Source organism: Triturus cristatus, chromosome 4_2 (assembly GCF_964204655.1).
Source record: "Triturus cristatus chromosome 4_2, aTriCri1.1, whole genome shotgun sequence".
Lineage (NCBI taxonomy): Eukaryota > Metazoa > Chordata > Amphibia > Caudata > Salamandridae > Triturus > Triturus cristatus.
The window spans coordinates 152555876-152578702 of record NC_140586.1 but is presented as its reverse complement, the minus strand read 5'-3'; the positions used below and the strand labels follow the sequence as shown (position 1 = coordinate 152578702).

The 22827-nt window shown below is 45.3% G+C and overlaps 1 protein-coding gene across 2 annotated transcripts in view; it reads left to right on the top strand.

Moving 5' to 3' along the window:
* RACGAP1 (Rac GTPase activating protein 1) overlaps window positions 1-11513 on the top strand; it is a 43117-nt gene extending 31604 nt beyond the window's left edge. For both annotated transcript variants that reach the window (XM_085600873.1, XM_085600874.1), the window contains exons 13-17: window positions 8909-9014; window positions 9226-9358; window positions 9446-9581; window positions 10428-10536; window positions 10840-11513. In XM_085600873.1, coding sequence (XP_085456999.1) covers window positions 8909-9014; window positions 9226-9358; window positions 9446-9581; window positions 10428-10536; window positions 10840-10915 — 560 coding nt within the window. In that variant the 3' untranslated portion in view covers window positions 10916-11513. The remainder of the gene's footprint in view (window positions 1-8908; window positions 9015-9225; window positions 9359-9445; window positions 9582-10427; window positions 10537-10839) is intronic.
* Window positions 11514-22827: the final 11314 nt, after the last annotated feature.

The window sequence follows — 22827 nt, the reverse complement described above, 5'->3', positions numbered from 1 at the left end:
GCGCTTCCAGGCGCTTAGGGATGCCCACAGACACCAAGTCCAGCAAAGTTCTCCCCTGCATGCAGCAGGGCAGGGGTGGGGGGGCAATGCTGGACCCAGAGCCAGCTCACTGGGCCTCCAGGCAGGGAGGTAGTCCAGGTGGCGGTCCTCTGGTCCAGCAGCAGCAGCCCCCCTCAGGTAAGATCCTGGCAGAGAACAGTTTCTGTGGGGACACAGCCCCATTTTTATACAGCAAACCCCTTTGTTCTGGGTTCAGGGTGAGGGGGAAAACCAGTCGCAGCTGGTTGGGGAGCACCCTTGATGTGCTCAGCCCCTCACCCTATTCACTGGCAGGGCTAGGGTCGTCAGTCGCACCACAGGGGGCGGAGCCAGCATTGTGTGTGGAAAACCCTGTCCTATTCAGGACCCAGGTGTACTCCTCCCACCCATCTAGCTGCTGATCTCCCCATTCACCACTGGGTGACTCATCCTGACTCTGGGGAATCCCTAGCCCGTCACATGACATGACCAGCCAATCACGCGACAGACACACTGCACACAGGTGCCCACCTCTAGAAGTGGCACTTCACACTAGGTACATGCACGCCGCACACCATCGCGTAGCATTCACTCCCACGAGTCCGCACATACCAAACTCTGGCCTGCACACCCCACGCATCAGGAACTACTAGGGACACATACATTCCCCATGCATGCCTATGGGAGGGCAGGACTATCTCACCACATGCACTCAGAGCACGCACGCACTTTACCCTGGGACACAGGGAAAGTGCGCAGAAACGAAAAATCACCACACCAAGTAACCAATAAAAAGCAAAAAAAAGTTCAGGGGTGAACCTGCCAGAAGGGCCAAGTCCAACAATTCACATACGCCTTTCCTCCTCTCTGGGAACCTATGAGGGTTGCAATTATCGTACTTACATTCCCATGATCCTCTTGCTAGGATTAATCATCCTTTATACTCCATCCTCACCGGCGAGCCGAAAACAATCTAACAATGGGAGTCAAGGACCATGCACATTGCAAGCAAGAGCATGAGTTGCATAACCTTGTGACTCCAAACATTTCTTCAAAGAAAAACAAAGTGCACACATCTCCGAGCATAACACTAAATGGTGGAATTATGCTAGTCCTGTGAATCTACAGCACTACATGCCACAAACTGGTGTTAACAGGGTAAGTAACATTCATTAGAGAAGTGTGAGTATGTGTGTATATATGTATATATAATATATATTCACTGAAAAAAACATAGGTTTCACACACGTTATAGTTAGGAATTAGCATTTAAAAAACCTTGCAAATTCACTTAAAAAACCATAGGTTTCACACATGTTATAGTTAGCTGGGCATTTCCCTCGTAAAAAACCAATGAAATTCCCCTGTTATAGTTAGTGCAGGCAACTATAACTCACGCGACCGCAATCCTCTGCTGATGACGTCAGATATTACATCACTGTATTTAGACACTTATTTACCCATGTCTTCTTCCATTCATCTTTAGCTATACATATATTACATTTTTTTTTTTTCAGAAAGACACATATGTCATCAGTGATGTAATATCTGACGTCATCAGCAGAGGATTGCAATCGCGTGAGTTATAGTTGCCTGCACGAACTATAACAGGGGAATTTCATTGGTTTTTTACGAGGGAAATGCCCAGCTAACTAAAACATGTGTGAAACCTATGGTTTTTTAAGTGAATTTGCAAGGTTTTTTAAATGCTAATTCCCAACTATAACGTGTGTGAAACCTGTTTTTTTCAGTGAATTTGTACGTTTTTTTAAATGCTAAGTTATGTATTTATTAATGTTCGAGGCATGTGGGCTGCTGAATTCATATCTGTGCATAGATCGCCGCCTAGTGTTGGGTCCGGATGTTTGCACGTTGTTGTCCTGGAAGAGTCTTCGAAGTATCCTGAGATGGGTGACTCCTCCCCTGGACCACAGTGCGCATGGGCATCCTCTCCATCCTCAGATTGTTTTTTTCCGCCATTGGGTTCGGATGTGCTTATCTTGACTCAAGTTAGGAAAACTTTTTTCAGGCCAAAAGGCCTTTAGTTCGCGTCGGTACTGTTCCCGATCGGTATCGACAGTTACTTGTTAGTTTATTAACTTCTGAAACAACTTTTTCGCATCGACACCATCGACGATGGAATCGAGGACACCATTCAAGCGGTGTCCTGTTTGCAATGCGAAATATCCCCATGTCGACGTCCACCCGGTGTGCAACAAATGCCTTTCACCGGATCACGACGAATCCACATGTATGGCCTGTGCCAGATTCCGATCCAAGAAGACTCTTCGGAATCGACGAGCGGCGAGACTTGAAGCGCAGCAAGCGGCACCAGCCCCGACCAACATCTTCAGCGCCGAGGACGAAGATGTGGAAGGCGTGGAGAACCTACCCTCCAGCCCCGCTTCCGAACACTATTCCGGATCGGAAGACATCGAAGAACAACTCTTTCACAGAGATGAAGACTACACCGAGGTAGGAGACTACAATGAGGCCTTAGGGGCTGAAGAAAGTGGCTCCGGTGACGAGCAAGGCCTACCCGTACAGACGGAGGATATCCCAGTGCGTCAGTCTATGGCTCCGGTCGAGGGATCGCCTTCGGGCCTTACCCAAGACGTATCCCGCAGTTCTTCGGCCCCGCCCTCAGGCCCAGCCTTGGACATTCAGCGTCAGCCATTAGGACCCAAAACGGCTGGTTTCCCTTCCTCAAAACCGAAACCAAAAGTCGTGTCGGTTCCACAGAAACCGAAACTGAAAGTGGTACTGGTCGGATCGAAGCCCACTACACCTTCGACGCCAGCAAAACCCGTCGGCACCGACCGCACCAAACGGGACTTCGGTGCCGAACTCGCAGCAGCAGACGTCGGCGCCGACACACGGAAAAAGGCCATCGGTACCGACAAATCGCCTCGGCACCGAAACAATCAGCTCCGGCCACGAAGGTCAAAATGGCCGCTGCGTCACACACCACTTCGAAAGCAGCACCTAAGGCCCAATCATCTACGCCGTCGACTGCTACAGCCTCTCCTCGACTCTATGACCCCGTGGCCCCGAAGAAGCCCACGCCTGCCTCTACAGAACCGCTCGGCGCCAAACAACCGTCGGCGCTCCAGGTGCGACAAGTTGCAGAGTCCTTGCAACGCATCAAAGAAAAGGCAGCCCTCCAGGACACGTCGGGCCCCGAGCCGAAAAAAGCTCAAAAAGCTTCTCCAGCAACACCCCATATCACTTTTGGCCTGCCACCATCCACGGCGCCAAAAATGTTTGAAATAAGAACTCGTGTCACCCAAACTCGGATCACACCTGCCGAACGCTCTCCTACGGAGACGTCACCATCCCACATCATCGATGCCGACACCGGCAGAATTATGCTCCACAAGCGGAGAATATCTTCCGAACACGCTTTGGACTCCTACCGGATCCCGCTAAAGAAAAAGCTGCCAGCAGATTCGGAACCAGTTCTTTACGAACGTCTCCATACCTCCTACCCAGATCCACAGTCCTTCTCTCCGACACACTCCGAAACCGACGTTTTGGAGGACTATATGGGTGACGACATCCCCTACCCAAGAGAGATGGACCCTGAGGGCCAACAGGACCCTGACCAGGCTTGGGATGACCCTGTAGACACAGGTGCACCTATGGATACACAGGACATGCAGCTCTATGGCGCAAAAACGTCTCCCACAGAGGACACTGCCGCATTCAACGCCCTAATTGAACGTGCTGCGGAAAATCATGGTGTGCAACTCCACTCTGACACAATCGAGGACGATTTTCTAATGGATACTTTTGCATCCTCCGAAAGGAATATCAAAACTCTACCCATGTTTAAAGGTGTCCTCAAACCAGCAAAGGACATTTTCAAAGAACCCACCAGGGCAAGAGTGATAAACCCCAGGATCGACAAAAAATATAGGTCGGCGCCTGGGGACCCTACGTGCATTAGAGGCCAGTTGCCTCTGGATTCCATCGTAGTCGCAAATGCTCGCAAACGGGCGCACTCGCAAACAACTGGGGATGCTCCTCCCCCCGGACAAAGAGTCCAAGGTGCTAGAGACCTCCGGCAAACGGGTTGCAGCCCAGGCAGCTAACATATGGCGTATTGCCAATACACAGGCGCTCCTAGCTCGCTACGATCGCGCACACTATGACACATTAGAAACCCTACTCCAACATCTCCCTGACCAATACAAAGAGGGAGCAGAGATCCTCATCAGGGAGGGACAACTCCTCACAAACGCATCCATTAAGTGTGCACTGGATGCCGCAGATACAGCTGCCAGAGCAATAAACACCAGCGTCATGCTACGACGACACGCCTGGTTACGAATCTCCGGATTCAAACCTGAGGTTCAAAATAACATCCTCAATCAGCCGGTCAACCCCGACTACTTATTCGGGCCAGAAGTTGACGCCACCCTAGAGAAAATAAAAAAGGACACAGACACTGCAAAGTCCATGGGGGCTCTCCAAACACAGACCTTTCGGAGTGGCTCCTTTCGTCGCCCCGGGAATAGAGGAGCAGGCAGAGGACAGGGGTCACAGCAAACCTACAACAAGGGCAACACACAAAGTACCTACGATAAAAACACCCGGGGTGGGTATCGTGGCTCCAGCACAAAGGGCAGAGGACGCGGATACGGCAATACCAGGTCCTCCCCCCAAGAACAAACAGTGACGCCCTCTCCCTTCCTCCCGACCACATAACACCTGTCGGGGGAAGGTTACAAAGGTTCCTGTCCACGTGGAACACCATCACCACGGACATGTGGGTCAAAGATCTTATCAAACACGGTTACTGCCTAGAATTAACCTCCACTCCGCCCACAATACCGCCAAAACACCGTCCTATGTCCTCAGAGCACTTAGCGCTCTTACAGCAGGAAGTGCTAAGTATGCTGGAAAAAGGCGCAATAGAGGTCGTACCCGTCCACGAGCAAGGCACGGGGATATACTCCCTGTACTTCTTAATACCAAAAAAGGACGGGTCACTCAGACCTATACTAGACCTGAGACCCCTCAACCGCTACATTCTCTCAGAGCATTTCCACATGCTCACCCTACAACAAGTCCTCCCGCTGCTCAAACAGGGAGACTTCCTGGCCACGCTAGATCTCAAAGACGCGTATTTCCACATACCCATTCACCCCTCACACAGAAAATATCTCAGGTTCACTATTCAAGGGCAGCACTACCAATTCAAGGTTCTCCCCTTCGGCGTGACAACAGCACCCAGAGTTTTCACAAAGTGCCTAGCTACTGTGGCTGCACATCTACGGAGGCAACACATTCACGTCTACCCTTACCTGGACGACTGGCTTGTTCAGGCAAAGTCAGCCCAGCAATGTGCCAGCCACATGTCCCACACCATTCACCTTCTTCACAGTCTGGGATTCTCACTAAATTACCCAAAATCACATCTCCAACCCGCACACGTACAACAGTACCTAGGTGCGACCATAGACACTCTGGCAGCCACAGCTCAGCCAAATTTAGTGAGGATCAACAGCATGCAAATGCTGATTTCCAAGTTCAAACCACAACACTCCCTTCCTGCGCGAGTGTTCATGCAGTTGATAGGCATGATGGCCTCCTGCATCTTCATAGTCCCACACGCGAGACTACATATGCGCCCGCTTCAGGAGTGCTTAGCACGTCAATGGAATCAGGCTCACGGGCAACTAAAAGACCTAGTGTTGGTGAGCGGTCGGGCATACAACTCTCTGCATTGGTGGAACCCACAAAAACTTTGCAAGGGCCGACCGTTCCAAGAGCCTGTTCCACAAATACTGACAGCGGACGTGTCTCTCCAGGGATGGGGAGCTCATGTACTCAATTACACAGTGCAGGGACTATGGACAATACAACAAAAGAAGATGCACATCAACCTTCTGGAACTGATGGCAATCTTCCTAGCAATGAAAGCATTCAAAGTACACTTGTGCAACAAAGTCGTGTTGATCTGGACGGACAACATGACCGCCATGTACTACATACAAAAGCAGGGAGGAACACACTCTCCACAGTTGTCTCATCTGGCTCAGAGCATGTGGAAGTGGGCCATTCAGAGGAACATGTTCCTCATGGCGGAACACCTCCCCGGTAAGGACAACCAGATGGCGGATCTGCTCAGCAGACACAGCCACCAGATGCACGAGTGGGAGTTACACCCATCAGTACTCCAACCGTACTTCCAGCAGTGGGGTCATCCAGACATAGACCTATTCGCCACAAGCAAACGCAAAATGCCAAAGCTTTGCCGCCAGGTTCCCACATCCGCAGTCGCAGGGCAATGCGATATGGATGAACTGGTCCGGCAGATTTGCGTACGCTTTTCCCCCAGCACCATTGATACCGCTGGTGGCGCGCAAACTCAGACAACACTCACTGACACTCGTCCTGGTTGCTCCAACATGGGCACGCCAACCATGGTACACCACCTTTCTCGAACTTTCCGTGGTGCCGCATCAAAGGCTGCGGATCAAACCCGCGCATTTGACGCAGAACCATGGAGAGATTCAGCACCCAGATCCGCAACAGCTGAACCTGGCAATCTGGCTCTTGAAGTCCTAGAGTTTGGCTACCTGAATCTGCCACCTGACTGTATGGACATCATTAAGGAAGCTAGAAGACCCACTACCAGAGCTTGCTATGCAGCCAAATGGAAAAGGTTCGTAATTTATTGCAATAACAATGACATTAACCCGCTAGACGCATCCATCCAAAACATAATTTGTTAACTATTACACCTATACCGATGCAATCTGGCATACACCTCAATACGTGTCCATTTGACCGTAATAGCAGCCTATCTCCAGAACAGGCAGCACCTCTCTTTATTCAGAGTGCCTGCCATCAAAGCATTCTTCGAAGGACTCAAACGAGTAATTCCTCCAAGCCACCCACCAGCTCCAATGTGGAACCTCAACTTGGTCCTCACACGCCTGATGGGTCCACCCTTCGAACCTCTACACTCATGCGAGATTCAATTCCTCACCTGGAAAGTAGCTTTCCTAGTAGCGATCACTTCTTTGAGGAGAGTTAGTGAACTCCAGGCACTAACCATTCAAGAGCCATTCATACAGGTTCACGCAAACAGGGTCGTACTACGTACCAACCCAAAATTCATGCCCAAAGTGATATCGCAGTTCCACATGACTCAAACTATTGAACTGCCTGTTTTCTTTCAAAACCCACAAACTGTCGCAGAAAGAGCACTCCATACACTGGATGTAAAGAGAGCCCTCATGTACTATATAGACAGGACTAAAGTCTTCAGGAAAACAAAACAACTTTTCGTTGCCTTTGCCCCACACCACAAAGGTAACGCCATCTCCAAAGCAGGTATAGCCAGATGGATCGTTAAATGTATTCAAATTTGCTATCAAAAAGCTAAACGCACATTAACGATTCCCCCACGAGCCCACTCAACACGTAAGTTAGGGGCCTCCATGGCTTTCCTGGGAAACATTCCTTTGCATGATATATGTAGAGCAGCCACCTGGTCCACTACACATACATTTACCAAACACTATTGTGTAGATGTGCAATCAAAACAGCAGGCAGCTGTAGGACAGGCTGTTCTCAAAACTCTTTTTCAGACCGCTGCAGCTGGCACTGGTGGCCGCCGCTAATAGAGGGTACTGCTATATATTCTATGCACAGATATGAATTCAGCAGCCCACATGCCTCGAACTGAATATGCTACTTACCAGTATGCATCTGTTCTTGGCATGTAGGGCTGCTGACATTCATATCGCCCACCCTCCTCCCTGGCGCCTGTAGCAGCTGCAGCTCTCAATTACTGTAAGCATGGTCATCACTTTCTGTATCTACTCCATCACTGCCACAATGGCGAAAAACAATCTGAGGATGGAGAGGATGCCCATGCGCACTGTGGTCCAGGGGAGGAGTCACCTATCTCAGGATACTTCGAAGACTCTTCCAGGACAACAACGTGCAAACATCCGGACCAACACTAGGCGGCGATCTATGCACAGATATGAATGTCAGCAGCCCTACATGCCAAGAACAGATGCATACTGGTAAGTAGCATATTCAATATTTTTTTAAACAAAACTTTTTCACGGTGCGCTTCACGCACCGCGCGCCCACTTTACGCAGTTCGTGCCGTGCGTGCATGGTGGGCACACGGTGCGCTTCGCACACCGCCAGGCCACTTTACAAAGTTCTTGCCGTGCGCGCACGGAGCGCTTCGCCCCCAAGGGCCTAATTCATTTTTTTGTTCGATAAATCGCGCGCGCTGCGCGAACTTCGCAGAATTTTGTCCGTTTGGGTGGTGCGCGCACTCGCAGATTTTTTCGGAAAAAAACAAATAAATTGTTTTTGGCCCTTGGGGGTCCTTCTGGGACCCCCTGACCACGGCTAGGATGATGACTCCTTATAGTATATTCTTTGGAGTCTGTTTATGTTGCTGCTAATGCACCGGAAGTGAAATGTGTATACCAGGATATAATAATGTTGAACTTGTGGCACTTTTTTCTGTGGAAAAAGGTGTGAAGCCGAAACCCGTCCTGTGCTTCATCTCGGTGAAATAAAATAACCGAGTTTCACCTCTATCGAGTGCGGTACCTTCATTTTCCTGTTGGGGTGGGGGGGAGGGGGTTGAAGTTTTCGAACCTGATATATCGCTTGGCTTTTCTCACACTCGTAGCACTGGAAATGAAAAGCACAAACTCCTCTGCAGTTTGGGCGAAAATTCTTTTATTCCACAACAATATATAAAGCAAACAGAATTGTCCTCTACTGCTGTACATCCTTTTTTAATTAATTTTTTATTATTCTTGCCGTAACTAACCTAAACCGTTTCAATGCTGAGAGCTTAATAACACCACAAGGGAGACTTATCGAACATCTACTTTTACAGAAATCGGTGACGAGGATAACAGCATTGCTGCTATTTATCAGGCTGTGGATGAACTTCCCCCTGCACACCGGGATACCTTGGCATTCCTTATGATTCACTTACAAAGGTATGTGAGCAGTAATCTGCTGATGGGAAAGGTGCAGTGGTGAGGGCTCAAAGCCTTCTGTTGATTCTGTGGACCTGGTGAAAGGGTTGGCCTTGCCTGTTGAGCTGTAATGTGAAACCTTCAAAAAAGCTATTTATTTTGTTACAAGTCTGATTATAACGTGGATTGATTTTCTGGTGGTATCAATGGAAACTGCTTGTTTCTTGTCTAGAGTTTCCCAGAGTCCAGACTGTAAGATGGATATTTCTAACCTAGCCAGGGTATTTGGCCCCACACTTGTTGCACACGCTGTGCCGGACCCGGACCCCATGACTATCCTTCAGGACACCAAGAGACAGCCCAAGGTAAACTTGCTTTGTATACATTACTGAGTTCAAGCATTGAATTGTAGCTAGACTCTGGCTTCTGTTACCATGTGCTTTCTTCCTAAGGTGATAGAGCGTTTGCTTTCATTGCCTGTGGAGTACTGGAGCCAGTTCATGATGGTGGAACAGGATAACATGGACCCAAGTCACATCATAGAAAACACAAATGCTTACAACACACCAGGCACACCGGACATAAAAGGTACAGTTCTAATTGAGCTGTGTAATTATAATGGCTTTTCTTGTACTTTGATGCAGCGCATCCTTCAAAAGTAGAAGACCTGTGTGCAGTAATTTATGTTTTGGAGAAACCTTTTTCAGATCGTGCTCACCAAGAAGTACCACTGGCTGCAGATCAAAGTGAAATGTTTAACTTTTCTTTCGTATGAAAGTTGACTTTCAATGTTATGTCTGCAGATGAACAAAACAAAAGCAGGACCCCATAGTGTCCAAAGGCAAACTTTGCTCTGCATAATACTCCTGCATTAAGGACATTCATTCCTTCCATCAGTTATCTAAAGTAAAGTTCAATGATCTATGAAAAGCCTTGCAGTGCTGGATTACCTCCCTCTTCTCGCAATATTGCATACAAAGACTGTTAATTTATTAGTATTGGTCACCTACCTTACCACCTGCTTAATACAATAACTTGCTGGCTGGACAGTTTCATTTGCACGCCATATCTTGCCTCTGAAGAAAAGAAATCAGAAAAAGTATTGGGTTGAAAGCTAAAACTAATCTCATCCAGCGGTAATTTATTGGCTGTTCTCTGCTCATTGTCCGTCCCAAAAATTATGGTCAGTCATAGGGACTCCAGACTGAACCAAATGTTACAGAATGCATTACGAAGATTTTGACTAGCTCGTCCACGTAATATTTCAATGAATGTGCTAATTGTTTTTGCTATCTGCAACATTTCACCAGTTGTTAAAGCCTGGACAAGTATCCTGCTTTATCTTTGATGGTTGTGCTGCAGTACCGTCGTTCATTTTCACCAGTCTTTGTTTTCCTGGTTGGGGTGTTTATTTTTGGTCTATATTTCTTTTAGGGACCCTGTTTGGACCAATCACTACCCCGGAGCAGCAACTCTCCAAGACCCCCTCGTCCAGCTCATTGTCCCAGAGAGTCCGGTCGACCCTTGGCAAAACCACACCCAAGTAAGTCTCTTGTCCATTGTTAGTATATCTTCTGTAGAAGAACAGTTATCTTCCTTTTACCTGTGGGTGAGAAGCTACCTTGTTCAGCAGTTCCTCACAGAAGATGAACTTGCTCTGTGCAGTAACTGTGGGAAGTGTTGGTACTTCTACCTATGTATACCTTCCTCTCACGGAATACTCTCCTTTTATCTTTCTCTTGAATTATTAGCTGGTGCGCTCTTGGGTACCTTTTCCAAGAGGATACTTTGAAAAGTGTTGTGTATATGTATTCTCAGTTATTCTGCTTTCTTTCCTCTTGTTTAGGTTTGGGAGCAAAAGCAAGTCTGTGACCAGCATTGGCCGTCCAGGAAACTTCTTTGCCTCTCCCATGCTGAAGTGAGCTGTTGGCAATATTTATTTAGCTAATTCCATGACCAGAGTGATGGACGGTACCAGTGGTTCAGTGGCAACCTCACACGAATTTTACTCCAGGCCTCCTATATTCCTGCAGTTTTCCGAAAGCTTTAAATCAAGAGCGGCTGCAAAAAATATAAAAGACTTATAGATTTTAAAACCTTGATGGATAGTACTATTTTCAGCAAGAATACAGACACTTTAGATGCTCTTTGAATGGTTTATACTTGATCTCTAGCAAATGACTCCTGGCTCTGTTTTGTATGTTTTTTATTTTGACGTGTCCAAACTGGCATTTACACTGTCACCCTTCAGTGCGATGGACCGCTGGAACACCCAATTCCTACCCTCTCATCTCGCTTTTTCTGTGCTGAAAAGCTTGGCTATGAGAAACATGCATGCAGTATCTCGGACCATCTTTGCCCCTCGAGCAAGAAATATTCGCATACTTATCCCCCTTATATGCTTTTAAAGACTTTAACTAAATATGGAATTTGTAAATAGAAAATGCTTTTGTATTTATTTTGCTTCAGAATTTGTAATGTAATTTACAATCCCACTAAAGCTTTTGTTTTTAAATTCAATGTGTTGTGTTCACAGGCAGTACTACATCTAAGGGAGGCAATGTGGGAAAGAGAGGAAAGGGTGGCGTGCATTTTTCCACACTTTGTACAAGAGGCAGCCATTTTATCATGCTGGACAGGTCACCTTTTCTCCCAGTCCTTTTGTTTTTTGTGGCTTGTACTGAAACCCTAGCCACCTTCCAAGGTCTTATCCTGCCTTTGTGCCACGGAAACGCGGAAGTGTTCACCTCCAGGAAGCGTTTAGGTAGAAGTTAGCACTTATTATGGAGCGTGCCAGAAATCTAACCCATACTGGGCTTAAGAATGACAGTTGGCTTTTTAACTATTTTTTTTAATTATAGCAACCAAGACCGGTCTCATTTGTACAAGACAAAAGAATGGGATATATTGAATTTAACCCTCCCTGTGTGTGACGGTGTAACTGTTTCTGCAACGTACTTTTTTTTTTTTTTTTTAAAGTAGACCCAAAAAGGTTTTATTTCGTGACACTGCAGCTTAAGATCTTATTGTTGCTCAAATGTGTAGTTAAAGTAAAAAAACTATATACCCGCCCCCCCACCACATATGTTTTCAGTGCCAGAGTCCAAATCTGTTTGCCAGAGGACTACACTGTATCATGCCTGTGAAGTGTGTTGTGCTATGCTGGTTCTGACTTGGACCTAGGTGAGAGTGTTGGCTTAATTCCAGGTGCACAGATAGGCTGAGTAAAAGCCAGGCAGTGAGTGTATTCTTTTACGGCTTTATACCACGCAGGAGACTCCATTCAATTGTAACCTTCCCCTTAGCACATAGTATGACACCACCTATGGTGACTGCACATAATGGCACTAGGGGCGAGTGAAGGATGTAGGCGCAGTTATATGGGCCTCTCTAGCCTACGTGGCTTTCAGTCTTTGAAGATATTTAGGTAGCTGTCAGAAATAACAATGCCTCAATCTCGAAACAGGAATTGTTCCTGGGTATATAACCTGCAGTTTTTCTAGTTGGATGTTCTGGGCTTTATTAGAAGAGGTAAATCTGGGCCTTTGACCCCTTCATCCAAAACAATGGCCTCACTTTCAACCTGTAAGCAATTCTTTAGTTTCCCATCTTATTTTTTCAAAAAGTACAGTTGACCCAAAAGAAACCAAAACAAATGTATATATCGTGAACATATGTCACATAGGCTGATGTAAATTATTATAGAATTTAAAAAATCAATAATGTATAACGTTGTACATTTTTTTTGATGCACATTGGTGGCAGGAATGTCAGTGAAAATTCACCTAAGACAGTTTTTCCCTTTTTGTGCTTGAAACAGATTCTAGTGTGATGTTTGTAGTTTCCAGTGTGTCTGCAAGGATAAATGTGTGATAGCACTAGTGTGATGTACAAGGCAGTTGAAAGAAGTTGTGAAGTTCGTCGGCTAGTGCCAAGCAAGTTTTATTATGGTGTCCCAGAAGGGAACAGATGTAGTCAAAGGTTATTTGATAGACTTCTACCTGCAGATTCCTTACCGTAGATATTCCCAGGCGTCTGGCCGGATCTGGAAACTTTTGCATGAGCAGTATCCCTTGCGTGCACCATCTACTGGCTCCATTCGGCTTTGTATAAAGCAAAGCCAAGTACTGACTAATGGAGTCTTCATGTTGTTCCAGTCATATGGTTTGTTTTGATGGCCACAGACCAGAATAGATGAATTAATGGAAGGTCTGCTTTTGCAGCGTGAATCCTTTCTGAATCGCATGCTGTGCAATATTCCGCCATCTAGTGGTTGGGTCCGGAACTGTTGTATTTCCTTTTTTTTTTTTTTTTTTTTTTCTTCTGTTGGTGGGTGCCGAAGTACCACCATTTGATGTCCCCTTGTGACATCATGCTTCTCTTGAATGTCCCACGTTTGGTCGCCTTCAGCTTCTCTTTTTTCCGCAGTTGGGTCTGGATCGATACGAAAGGAGCACCAGAAATTTGAAGAGCAGAATAAACTAATATTATGAAATCTTCAAGAACATACAGTACTATAATTCAAGATACCGAACTTCGAATCAAGATGCCAGAGGCCGCCGAGAGGTGATAGAACAACCTCGCAGACGACTGGACAATGCACATACAGGGGGCTCCCTGTGCGTGGTAATGGTCAAGACTCCATTCAAATGTTACCAAAATTGTCACCACAAGTACGCCCAGAAGGACCAACATCCAGTCTGCAACCTCTGTTTACCACTGGATCACCGAAGTGAAGATTGCAGCGAGACAGAAGAGCCAACTACTACATGAAGGGGCGCAGGGCACAGCACCATCTTTACGAGACCTGGGCCTCCACAGTGAGGAAGAGGACAATGCCGCTGAAGGTCCAGAAGTTGATGCAGACATGGACATCCAAGTTGTCAAGGTCAAAAAGATGACTTCGAGAGAGATAAGAGCTGTCAACATCAAAAACTACACGAGTCCAGAAAGTCATCTCCAGGGCCTCGAAGGGTGCCTTGGCATCGTAGCACTCGACATCCGCATTTGCGTCCAGAGAGAAACACTGTTGGATCCTTGGACAAAGATTTCATAAAAGCAAAGACCCTCCAATTCAAGACGTCGAGAGATGGTCCAGGAAAGGACGCATCAACGTCCAAATGAGAGCTGTCAAAACATGCCCCAACAGCGGTGAAGGTGCCGTCGACCACAAAGAGAAATGCAGTACACTTCGGAGATCGAGAAGAAGCTGAAAGCAGAAATGGATAGTATTTTGCAAAGAGAGTTTGACGAAAGCTTGAAGCAATTCAAGATACCGCCGGAATCTTCATCAGAAATGGAAAAGAGCGTTGAGGAGTTACAGCCATCCGACGACTCCCAAACCGCTCGGAGCAAGAAGCCTTCTTTTTTGGGGAAGAACAGACTTAAGTGGGCTCAGTAACCTCGGAGGTTTAAGAGCTACAACGGAAAGACCTCGACGCAGACTCTCCAGAAGAAGCGGTCAATACCTATCCTTCGAGGCCTTCACCGCCAGACGACCACGGTCTGTACAACCAACTTATCAAGAAGGCAGCAGATACCTATGGAGTACAGCGAGAGGAAGAAAAACCCCAATCATGTTTTCTCCTCAAGACGTTCATGCCTACACAATGAAGGAACCAATTCCTTCCTATGCTACCAAGAGTGCTGGATCTGGGAAATGAGGCATTTAAGGAGCCTCCCACATTTAAGGCATGAAGTGGAGAGAAAAAATACAAACACTCCTCCAAGGGCTCGGTGGCAGCTGACTCAATCATAAGGGCTAATGTACCAACCACCACCAGACAAGACCAGCAAAAGTATGGAGCTTATGGGGAGAAAGGTCGAGAGGTGCTGCAAACCTATGGTGCTTCGCAAATTCAAATGCATTGCTGAAGAGACATGCATACCAACACTGGGAGGAGATAGAGAAGCTACTAAAGCACCTACCAGAACACTACCAAAAAAGATTAAGCCACTTGGTAGAGGAAGGGAGGAATATAGCAAATACATGCTTAAAATCTGCCCTCGATGCTGCAGAAACATAAAGCATACAGAATTATCGGCATCACAGAAAGAAAACCCGCATGGCTGCGGATCTCAGTATTCAAACCAGAGGTGCAGAACAATATACTGAATGCACCATTCAATGGGAAACAGCTCTTTGGAAGCGTAGTGGACGACACATTGAACCAACCAAATAAAGAAAGACGAGACGGCAATATCTGTGGGGGCTGAGCAATTCAGAGGTGGCATGCGTAGAGGCACCCCCTCAAGGATGCTAACGGGCAGAGGTAATCATCGCCCTACAATCTCGCATCAGTCATATCAACAAGGTTACCAAGGGCTAAGCCAAGGACAACAACCAGGGAAACAACAAAACTGGCAATGCCAGTGGGTAAGACTATCTTTTCGAGGACGTCCCTATGGAAGAGGCCTTACCCTGAGAGGGGGAGCATCCACAACAACGTGACTGCATTCCAAACACTACACACACACACACTCAAACATCACTGAGTGTGCCCGCAATGGGACAAGGACATCAAACAAACTGTTATTCCAACATTCCTCACCAGTAGGATGCAGATTAAAGTACTTCCTCCACAAATGGAAAGAGAGCACTTCAGACAAATGGATCTTAAACATTGGGAGAGGATGTAACCTTACGGCTAGAGCAGTCGACCTTGAATCTGGGGAACCGGACTAGAGTCTCGGCAAAGGCGCTCGACATTCTGATTCTGGGCAAATCACGTAATCGCCCCATGCCTAACAAAAATGAATATGCGCTATATAAAACTCCGTCCCCGCCCGCCCCACCTCCCCCGAAAAAAAAGTAAACCAAAATACAATATGGTAACTGCATAGAGCTAATCAAACCACCTCAAAAACCCTGCCCGAAAAGGAAGGTTCATTCAAAAACAGAATCTACTCTGCTCCTACAAGAGAGAGAAGCTATAGAACATGTACCACGCAAGGGAAATTACACTGCGTACTTCTTATTTCCAAAGATAGATGGAATGCTGCGTCCTATATTAGATCTCGGATTTCTAAACCAATTCATAAAGACTCAAAGGTTCAAAATGACTACCCTGCAAGAGGTGATACCTGAATTGCAAAAGACTACATGGCAACCATGGGAGAAGTCTTCTCCATAGCCAGAACAAGAAAAGGTGTTCTTGGGAGCAAGGATAGATGCAATATTGGGGAAGGTGTTCCCAAGCGAAAAATGAACAATGGCCCTACTAAAAAATGGCGCTACACTGGAAGGGGCATGCTCTGACAGAACAGTGGGAAAGCTGCTAGGAATGGTGGCTTCATGTATTCACTTAATTCCCAACATTCGCCTACACATGAGACCATTCCAAGAATGGCCTTAAGCACAATGGTCACATTTAACAGGGAGGTGGGAAGATCTAGTGGTTGTCACACAAAGAATACAGCAGACAATAGCAAGGTGGAACGAAACAAACATGTCACAAGGGAGACTTTTCACACAACCAACTCCGACAGTGACCTTAACGACCGATGCCTCAGATGGGATGGGGAGTGCATTTGAACAACCTCAAGGAAAGGGGATTGTGGACACAGCAGGATGCTCTTCAGTACATCAACATCCTAGAGTTAAAAACCGTATTCCTAGCCTTAAAAGCCTTTCAGAAAAAGCTCTACGGGAGGACAAGGCTGATACAAAGCAACCACCGTGTTACAAAAGCTAGGAGGAATGCAATCAGTGGCACTTTTGTCTCTAGCTCAGCAACTCTGGACGTGGGCAATCCCACGGAACATGGACATAATAGCAATACACCTGCCAGGAAAGGACAATAAAGAAGCAGATAGGCTGAGCAGACAAGCATAGTCATCCCACGAGTGGGAACTGAATCCAGCAGAACTCAAGATCTTTCACAAATGGGGAACTCTGAAAGTCGATCTCTTTGCATCACCCCACAATGTAAAATGCCAACACTTTGCATCCAGGCAACCTTGCAATCGGTCCCGGGGGAATGTGCTATGGATGGACTGGGATATTTGCTTGCACTCCCCCCCCCCCCCCCCCCCCCCCCCCCCGATACCACTAGTCCACAGGATGATCATCAAATGCAAGATCAGCCACGTGACAATGATCCTCATTGCCCCACAATTGGCATGACAGACCTGGTTCTCAGAGGTAATGGAGATATCTGAAGGATCAATTCACAAATTGCAGAAAAGACGAGATTTACTAATAATGCACAAAGGAAAAGTACTTCGCCCAGATCCAGAGAGCCTGAGCCTCGCAGCATGGCATAGGACATAGAATTTGCACACTTAAAGCTAACAGAAAGCACAATGGCAGTTCTACGAGAAGCAAGAAAGCCAACCACTAGAAAATGTTACACGGTGAAGTGGAAAAGATACTCTCTATGGTGCCACAAGGAAGGTTTTTCTCAAAAGATCACAAGAGAAAAGACTGTTCTGCAGTACTTAACAAGTCTATTGTTCAGTAAATTAACCTACACATCACTGAAGGTCCGCTTAGCAGCAATTGTAGCATATACAAAAGGCCACACAGGGAAGAGCTTCTTCACTGCACTAGTAATCAAAAGGTTCCTAGAAGGAGCAAAAAGAATTGCCCCACCAAAGAGGGTGCCGCAAGGACTTTAGAACTCCTGTAAGTTCCTGATAAATGGTACACCTGGTATCCAGGGAGTAGATACTAAAGAGGGTCCCTAAGAGATGCAGCATGTATTATGCCACCCAAAGGGATCCACACACAAACGGGATGCAGACTGCCATTGCAGGATGTTTGGATTGGTGCAAATCATTTTTGAAAACACAGCATTTTCCACTCCGTGAGCAATACCCAAGTACATTCAATCAATGATTTATAGAGCACTGCAAATCACCTGTGAAGGTCTCCAAGCACTACACTGCATGCCCTATATGCAAGTTGGCCCTACAGCAGGCCTTCGTCTTAAGCCAGGGTGCATTATAGTACCTGTGAGGGCACATCTGCATGAGTCTTTGCAAAGCTACTAAATTGCGTGTTTTAGGGTTTTCGCCATATCTTCGCCAATCTTTTCCCATATTGAGCGAGGATGGAAATTTACTCCTGACAAAAGGGTGGACATTTACTCAACAATGGCAGAAGTAAAACTTCTTCCAGGGTTGTGAAAGTGATTGGAGATAAAGTGAACTTGCAAATGCTGAACAGATTTTTGCATGAGCAAATCTATACTTGCACATTTGCTCATGATAAAAAGCAGCTCACTAATATTTTCTAGGAGTCTGATTTCCTGGCTACTTCTGTAAATCCTTGTGAGTTCGTGAAAGCTGTAAATTTGCACTAATACAAGAACTTTTACCATGGGTGCAACTGTGTGACGTTCTTTAAGAATTGAGCACCTAATTAAGTCGGTAGTTAACCAAGACCGTAAAAAAAAAAGTACAATTTTACCTCTATCCATTGACTGGGTTCTGCTCTTTTACAAGGAACATATCTGGACACAAAGAAGTTGTTCAGTGCCAGGGACTACTGTGGCAATGTTTTCTTTTTGGAACCCAAAAATATTATTGCCTTTTGCAATGTTTGTTATAATGGTGAGGTTTTACAAAATCGATATCTAAACAAGATATGCATTGACAAAACCAAAAGGTTGACCACCGATATCGGACCCATTGGCTTTGCCAATGCTTGTTTATTTTCATGTTTCACATTATCTTGTTGAAACTGGTTGCACAGATTTTCCATTAGGAATATTTTTGGGAAATGCTTGCATGCATCAACACATTTTACTAAATGATGGATGCTTCAAAGAAATGTTACATACATTTTCACAGTAGTTTGGCAAAACATGTTTTTTCCTAGTTGCATTTCGTTTCGCAATGGTTTGTTTTGAAAGCAAAGGATCATCGGTGTTACTTTCAAGCTTGTGCAGATATTTGCATCTAATTAGAGCACATTCTGGGAGCATTGTACATAGCCTCATATTGTTGAACTTTGGAAACTCATGCTCCTGTTTTTACACTGGAACCACAATCACAAGTGCAGTCCGAGCTTACATTTCTTAGCGTGCTCACCCTAATAAGAAAGGCTTTGTATTAATGAACCATAGATACAAGTTTGAACAGCATTAACATATGGACACATATTACCTTAACTGCAGATAATGCCTTTGTCTGATTCATAATGTTGTACTGTATTACTATTTCAAATTTCATTAGGTATATCTTATAGGGAAACTGCTCAATGGGGTGTACAGTAATATAAGATTTGTCGTTGTACATCAGCTGGGCAAAAACATGGCAAATACAGCAATATGAAGAAAAAGATAAATGAAGAACAGCAATATACAAAAAGCGGAAATACAAAGTACCAGCTGATACAAGATATTGTACACTGATGAGTAACCTTCATGTAGTCCATGAAATAAGGAAAGGAATATTAAACGAGATAAAAAGAAACTAATAGCTAAGCAAGAGAATAGGAAAGAAAGTTTAAGAGAGTCAGCAATAAGAGGCCTACTTCTGCATATGTTGGGTAGTGTATCAAATTATGTATATTGGATAAAAAGTCCTATGGAATACACATTTTCTGGCTCTAGTACAACTGAGGGTCCAAACAATAATTTAAGTATCTTTGGTACATGTTCACGGTTAAGAAGATATGTGAAAGGGAATATTCTATTGAAAGTATTTGGGTATCGATCATGGTGGTTTGTGTGGTGAAATATAGATCTACTGCATCCCACGTATGTCTGGTAGGGGATTTCCAGGGAGAGTTTTGAAGAGTGATATCGGTGCCCCGGAGGTGAATAATCCAATTCATCCAACCTTTATATGATGCTTTGTTTATTCTTTCAATTATTCAGGACCATTTTTTTTGCTGATGTAAGTAAAAGGTCCAATGGTGTTTTGTTTGCACAATTTAATGCATTGGCCTCAATAAAGCCGGTTGTTAATGTGGCTAATTCTTTTTAGTTTTTAATTAAATAGTTTTGACAGGAAATCAAATACATAATCCTAAAACGTCAATACAGCTTTGCAATGTTAAATAGGATGGGCTAAATCGCGTGTTTCTTCCTTACAGTTTCAGCAGATTGGGTCATCGCGGAGATGTTGCGAGTGCAACCTAGCGGGAGTTCAGAAGGCTTTATGTAGAAGCCATAATTTAGTTTGCGACAAAACTGGAGAGATCAGTGGTCGAAGTGGGGAAAAAAAAGTAGGGGAACTGTGGGCGGAGACTCGGGGGCGGGAATAACCCAAGGATTGGATTCGTGGGCAGAGTCGGAGGTGTGGCTAGAAATAGCAAAACATACCAATTTTTGAACGTTTGGCATTTCACTGACCAGTTACAGCTTATAACGTTATTTAATTCAAAGAATCAATAAACATGTTTATTTGAGGTTTAATATATAAGTTGTTTATATTTAATTCATTTACAATGTGGGACATGTTTCCAATCACAGAATATTCCAAATACGCTTATAAGTGGAATCATAAGCCATTTGTCTCTGAGCCATGCCGTTTCTTTCATCTGCACTTCTCCTCCCTTTTTCTAACCATTTCTGAACATAAAATTCAGGTTTAAATTCTATGACCGGTGGCCCCACGATATTTATGAACATTATAGAAGACAGACGATCGATTGATATTCTGTTCCGCAATGGTGTGAGCACATCATTCATTACACTAAAGCCCCGTCCACATTCAGCAGTTGAGGTACAAAAGGTGTTTATAATGTGCATTAATGGTTTCAGGCTTTCAGAGATGCAATTTTTATTTTGTTTGTACTCTCTGAAACCAAAGATGTACTGCCTGGTATCAAATACATGCAACCTGCTACAAAGGTTTTGTAGTTCTCCCTCACCGTATAAGATGTCTACTGGATCTGGCCAATAAAGTGGATGTAGGAGTTTCATTCTATGTACTAACTCTTTGTATTCTATTTCATCATTGTTTGTGGTTGTGCATCTAGAAACATTTGATGCATTAGACATTGTCATCCTTTTTCGCAGGTTATTTGCTAAGCTCCTAAAGAACTGTGCCCTATTGATGCTAACACAGCCTTTGTTCTGTTGCAGTCCTACACCAGCAAACTATCCGTTCAGCAGCATCTAATGCAGTTGTAGCAAAGGGCCCAGGTGAATCAGCCATTGAATAAAACACTAAAATCTGCATCTGTATTGAACGATCGGCCTCATATATGGTCATATCACGCCGCTGCAGCCTTCTGGATAGGTCACCCAATTCTGTGAGAGCATCATATAAAATGCCCATATTTTCAACAAACACCAGGGAGGTTAATAAACGGTTTGAACCAGCATATTTCCTCTGCTCAATGTCACTCCTCGTTGAGTCTTCGGAAGATTCCATGAAATGTTTACTAAGTGCTTTGTAGTTATTCCAAACAGCTCTCACAGATCTTTCACTTGAGGACACCCAACGTACATCTAGCACCTTTCCAATTGCCAGAAGTCTTACTTCTACCTCCAGAGCACATTCCCTAAGCTCTCTCTGATTTTTCGGAGAGGCATGGTAGGTGGTATATAGTTTATCAAAAAAAACTTTGAGCTGATTAATGCCTGCGACTTCTTTACTAACATCACCCACAGCAAGCTCCAGCTTGTGGTTAGCACAGTGCCATACACTCAACTGTGGATATTTCAGTTTCAGAAGAGTTGCCACACCGGATTTCCTACCTATCATATTGGAAGCACCATCTGTTATGAGCTGAACCAAATGACTTTAAATTCTCATCAGTAAAACTGAGTCTCTCTAAGCGTGCCAGTAAGGTATCTAAGATTAGATCTGCTGCTGTGCTTGGCAACTCAACAAGGTCTAAGAAAAAGGTCAGTGGCTCATTGTGTTTATCAATACATGCTCTTACACAAATAATTAGTATGGTCAATTTACTATTTGTGAGCTTAGGGACATATTTATGGGAATGGTGGCGCAGGGCAGCACAGCAAGTTACTTTGCTGCACTGCCCTACGTCACAGGGAAAGGGCGGGAATGTGCTGTATTTATCCAATATGGTGCATTCCGGTCTTTTTCCCCTGCACTGGTGCCATTTCGACAGCCTAGCTTCAACGCAGGCACACTTGCCCCATGGTGCCAGGGTGCCTCCTTTGCATGCAGGATTGTTTTTGTGCAGGAAGGGGCACCTTCCTGTACAAAAACAATCTCGAGAGGCTTTTTCATCTTTCTATGTGGGCTGCAAAATAAAGCACTGTTTGAAAGAGGAAAAAACAAGGAGAAATAAAGATATTTCTCCTAGTTATGCCTCCTCTGGGGCAGTGCAAGATTTTGCCGCATTCCCAGGATTACAAATCCTTGTAAATCTATGAATGCGTCAAAAACCGTGGGAGTTGTGTGGGAGACTTTTATTATTGCAGGAAAACTACTGCGTGACAAAGCCACTGCTGCTCTAGGGTGTGCTGCTTTGTAGACCTGCCCGCAAGACTGGTGGTGAACTTCGGTATGAATTGTGGTGGACAGGGCTTCAAGTTTACCCAACTGGCCACCGGTAGTGTTCACCTGCTGGTGCTAAGAGACCAGGGCTTCTAAGGTCTAGTGGGGCCTTCTAAAGTCTATCATGGGTGCTCCCTCAGGAGTGGTCTGATGGACAAGGCATGAAGGCTGAACCAGGTTCCCCATTTCCAAATTTGGTAGCTCTGGCCATAATGCTACATCCTATCCCCACCGAACACCCTTCTGCCCCACTGAGTGAAACTCGCACAGTCTTCACCTACAACCCAATTCTGCCCCATTATAAGCACCTGGAGATGACCCATTTCAAATTATGCAGTGCCTGAAAAAAAGTAACAGCATTCTGGGAAAAGCAAATACTCATAGGGAATGCAGGATTATGTAAAGC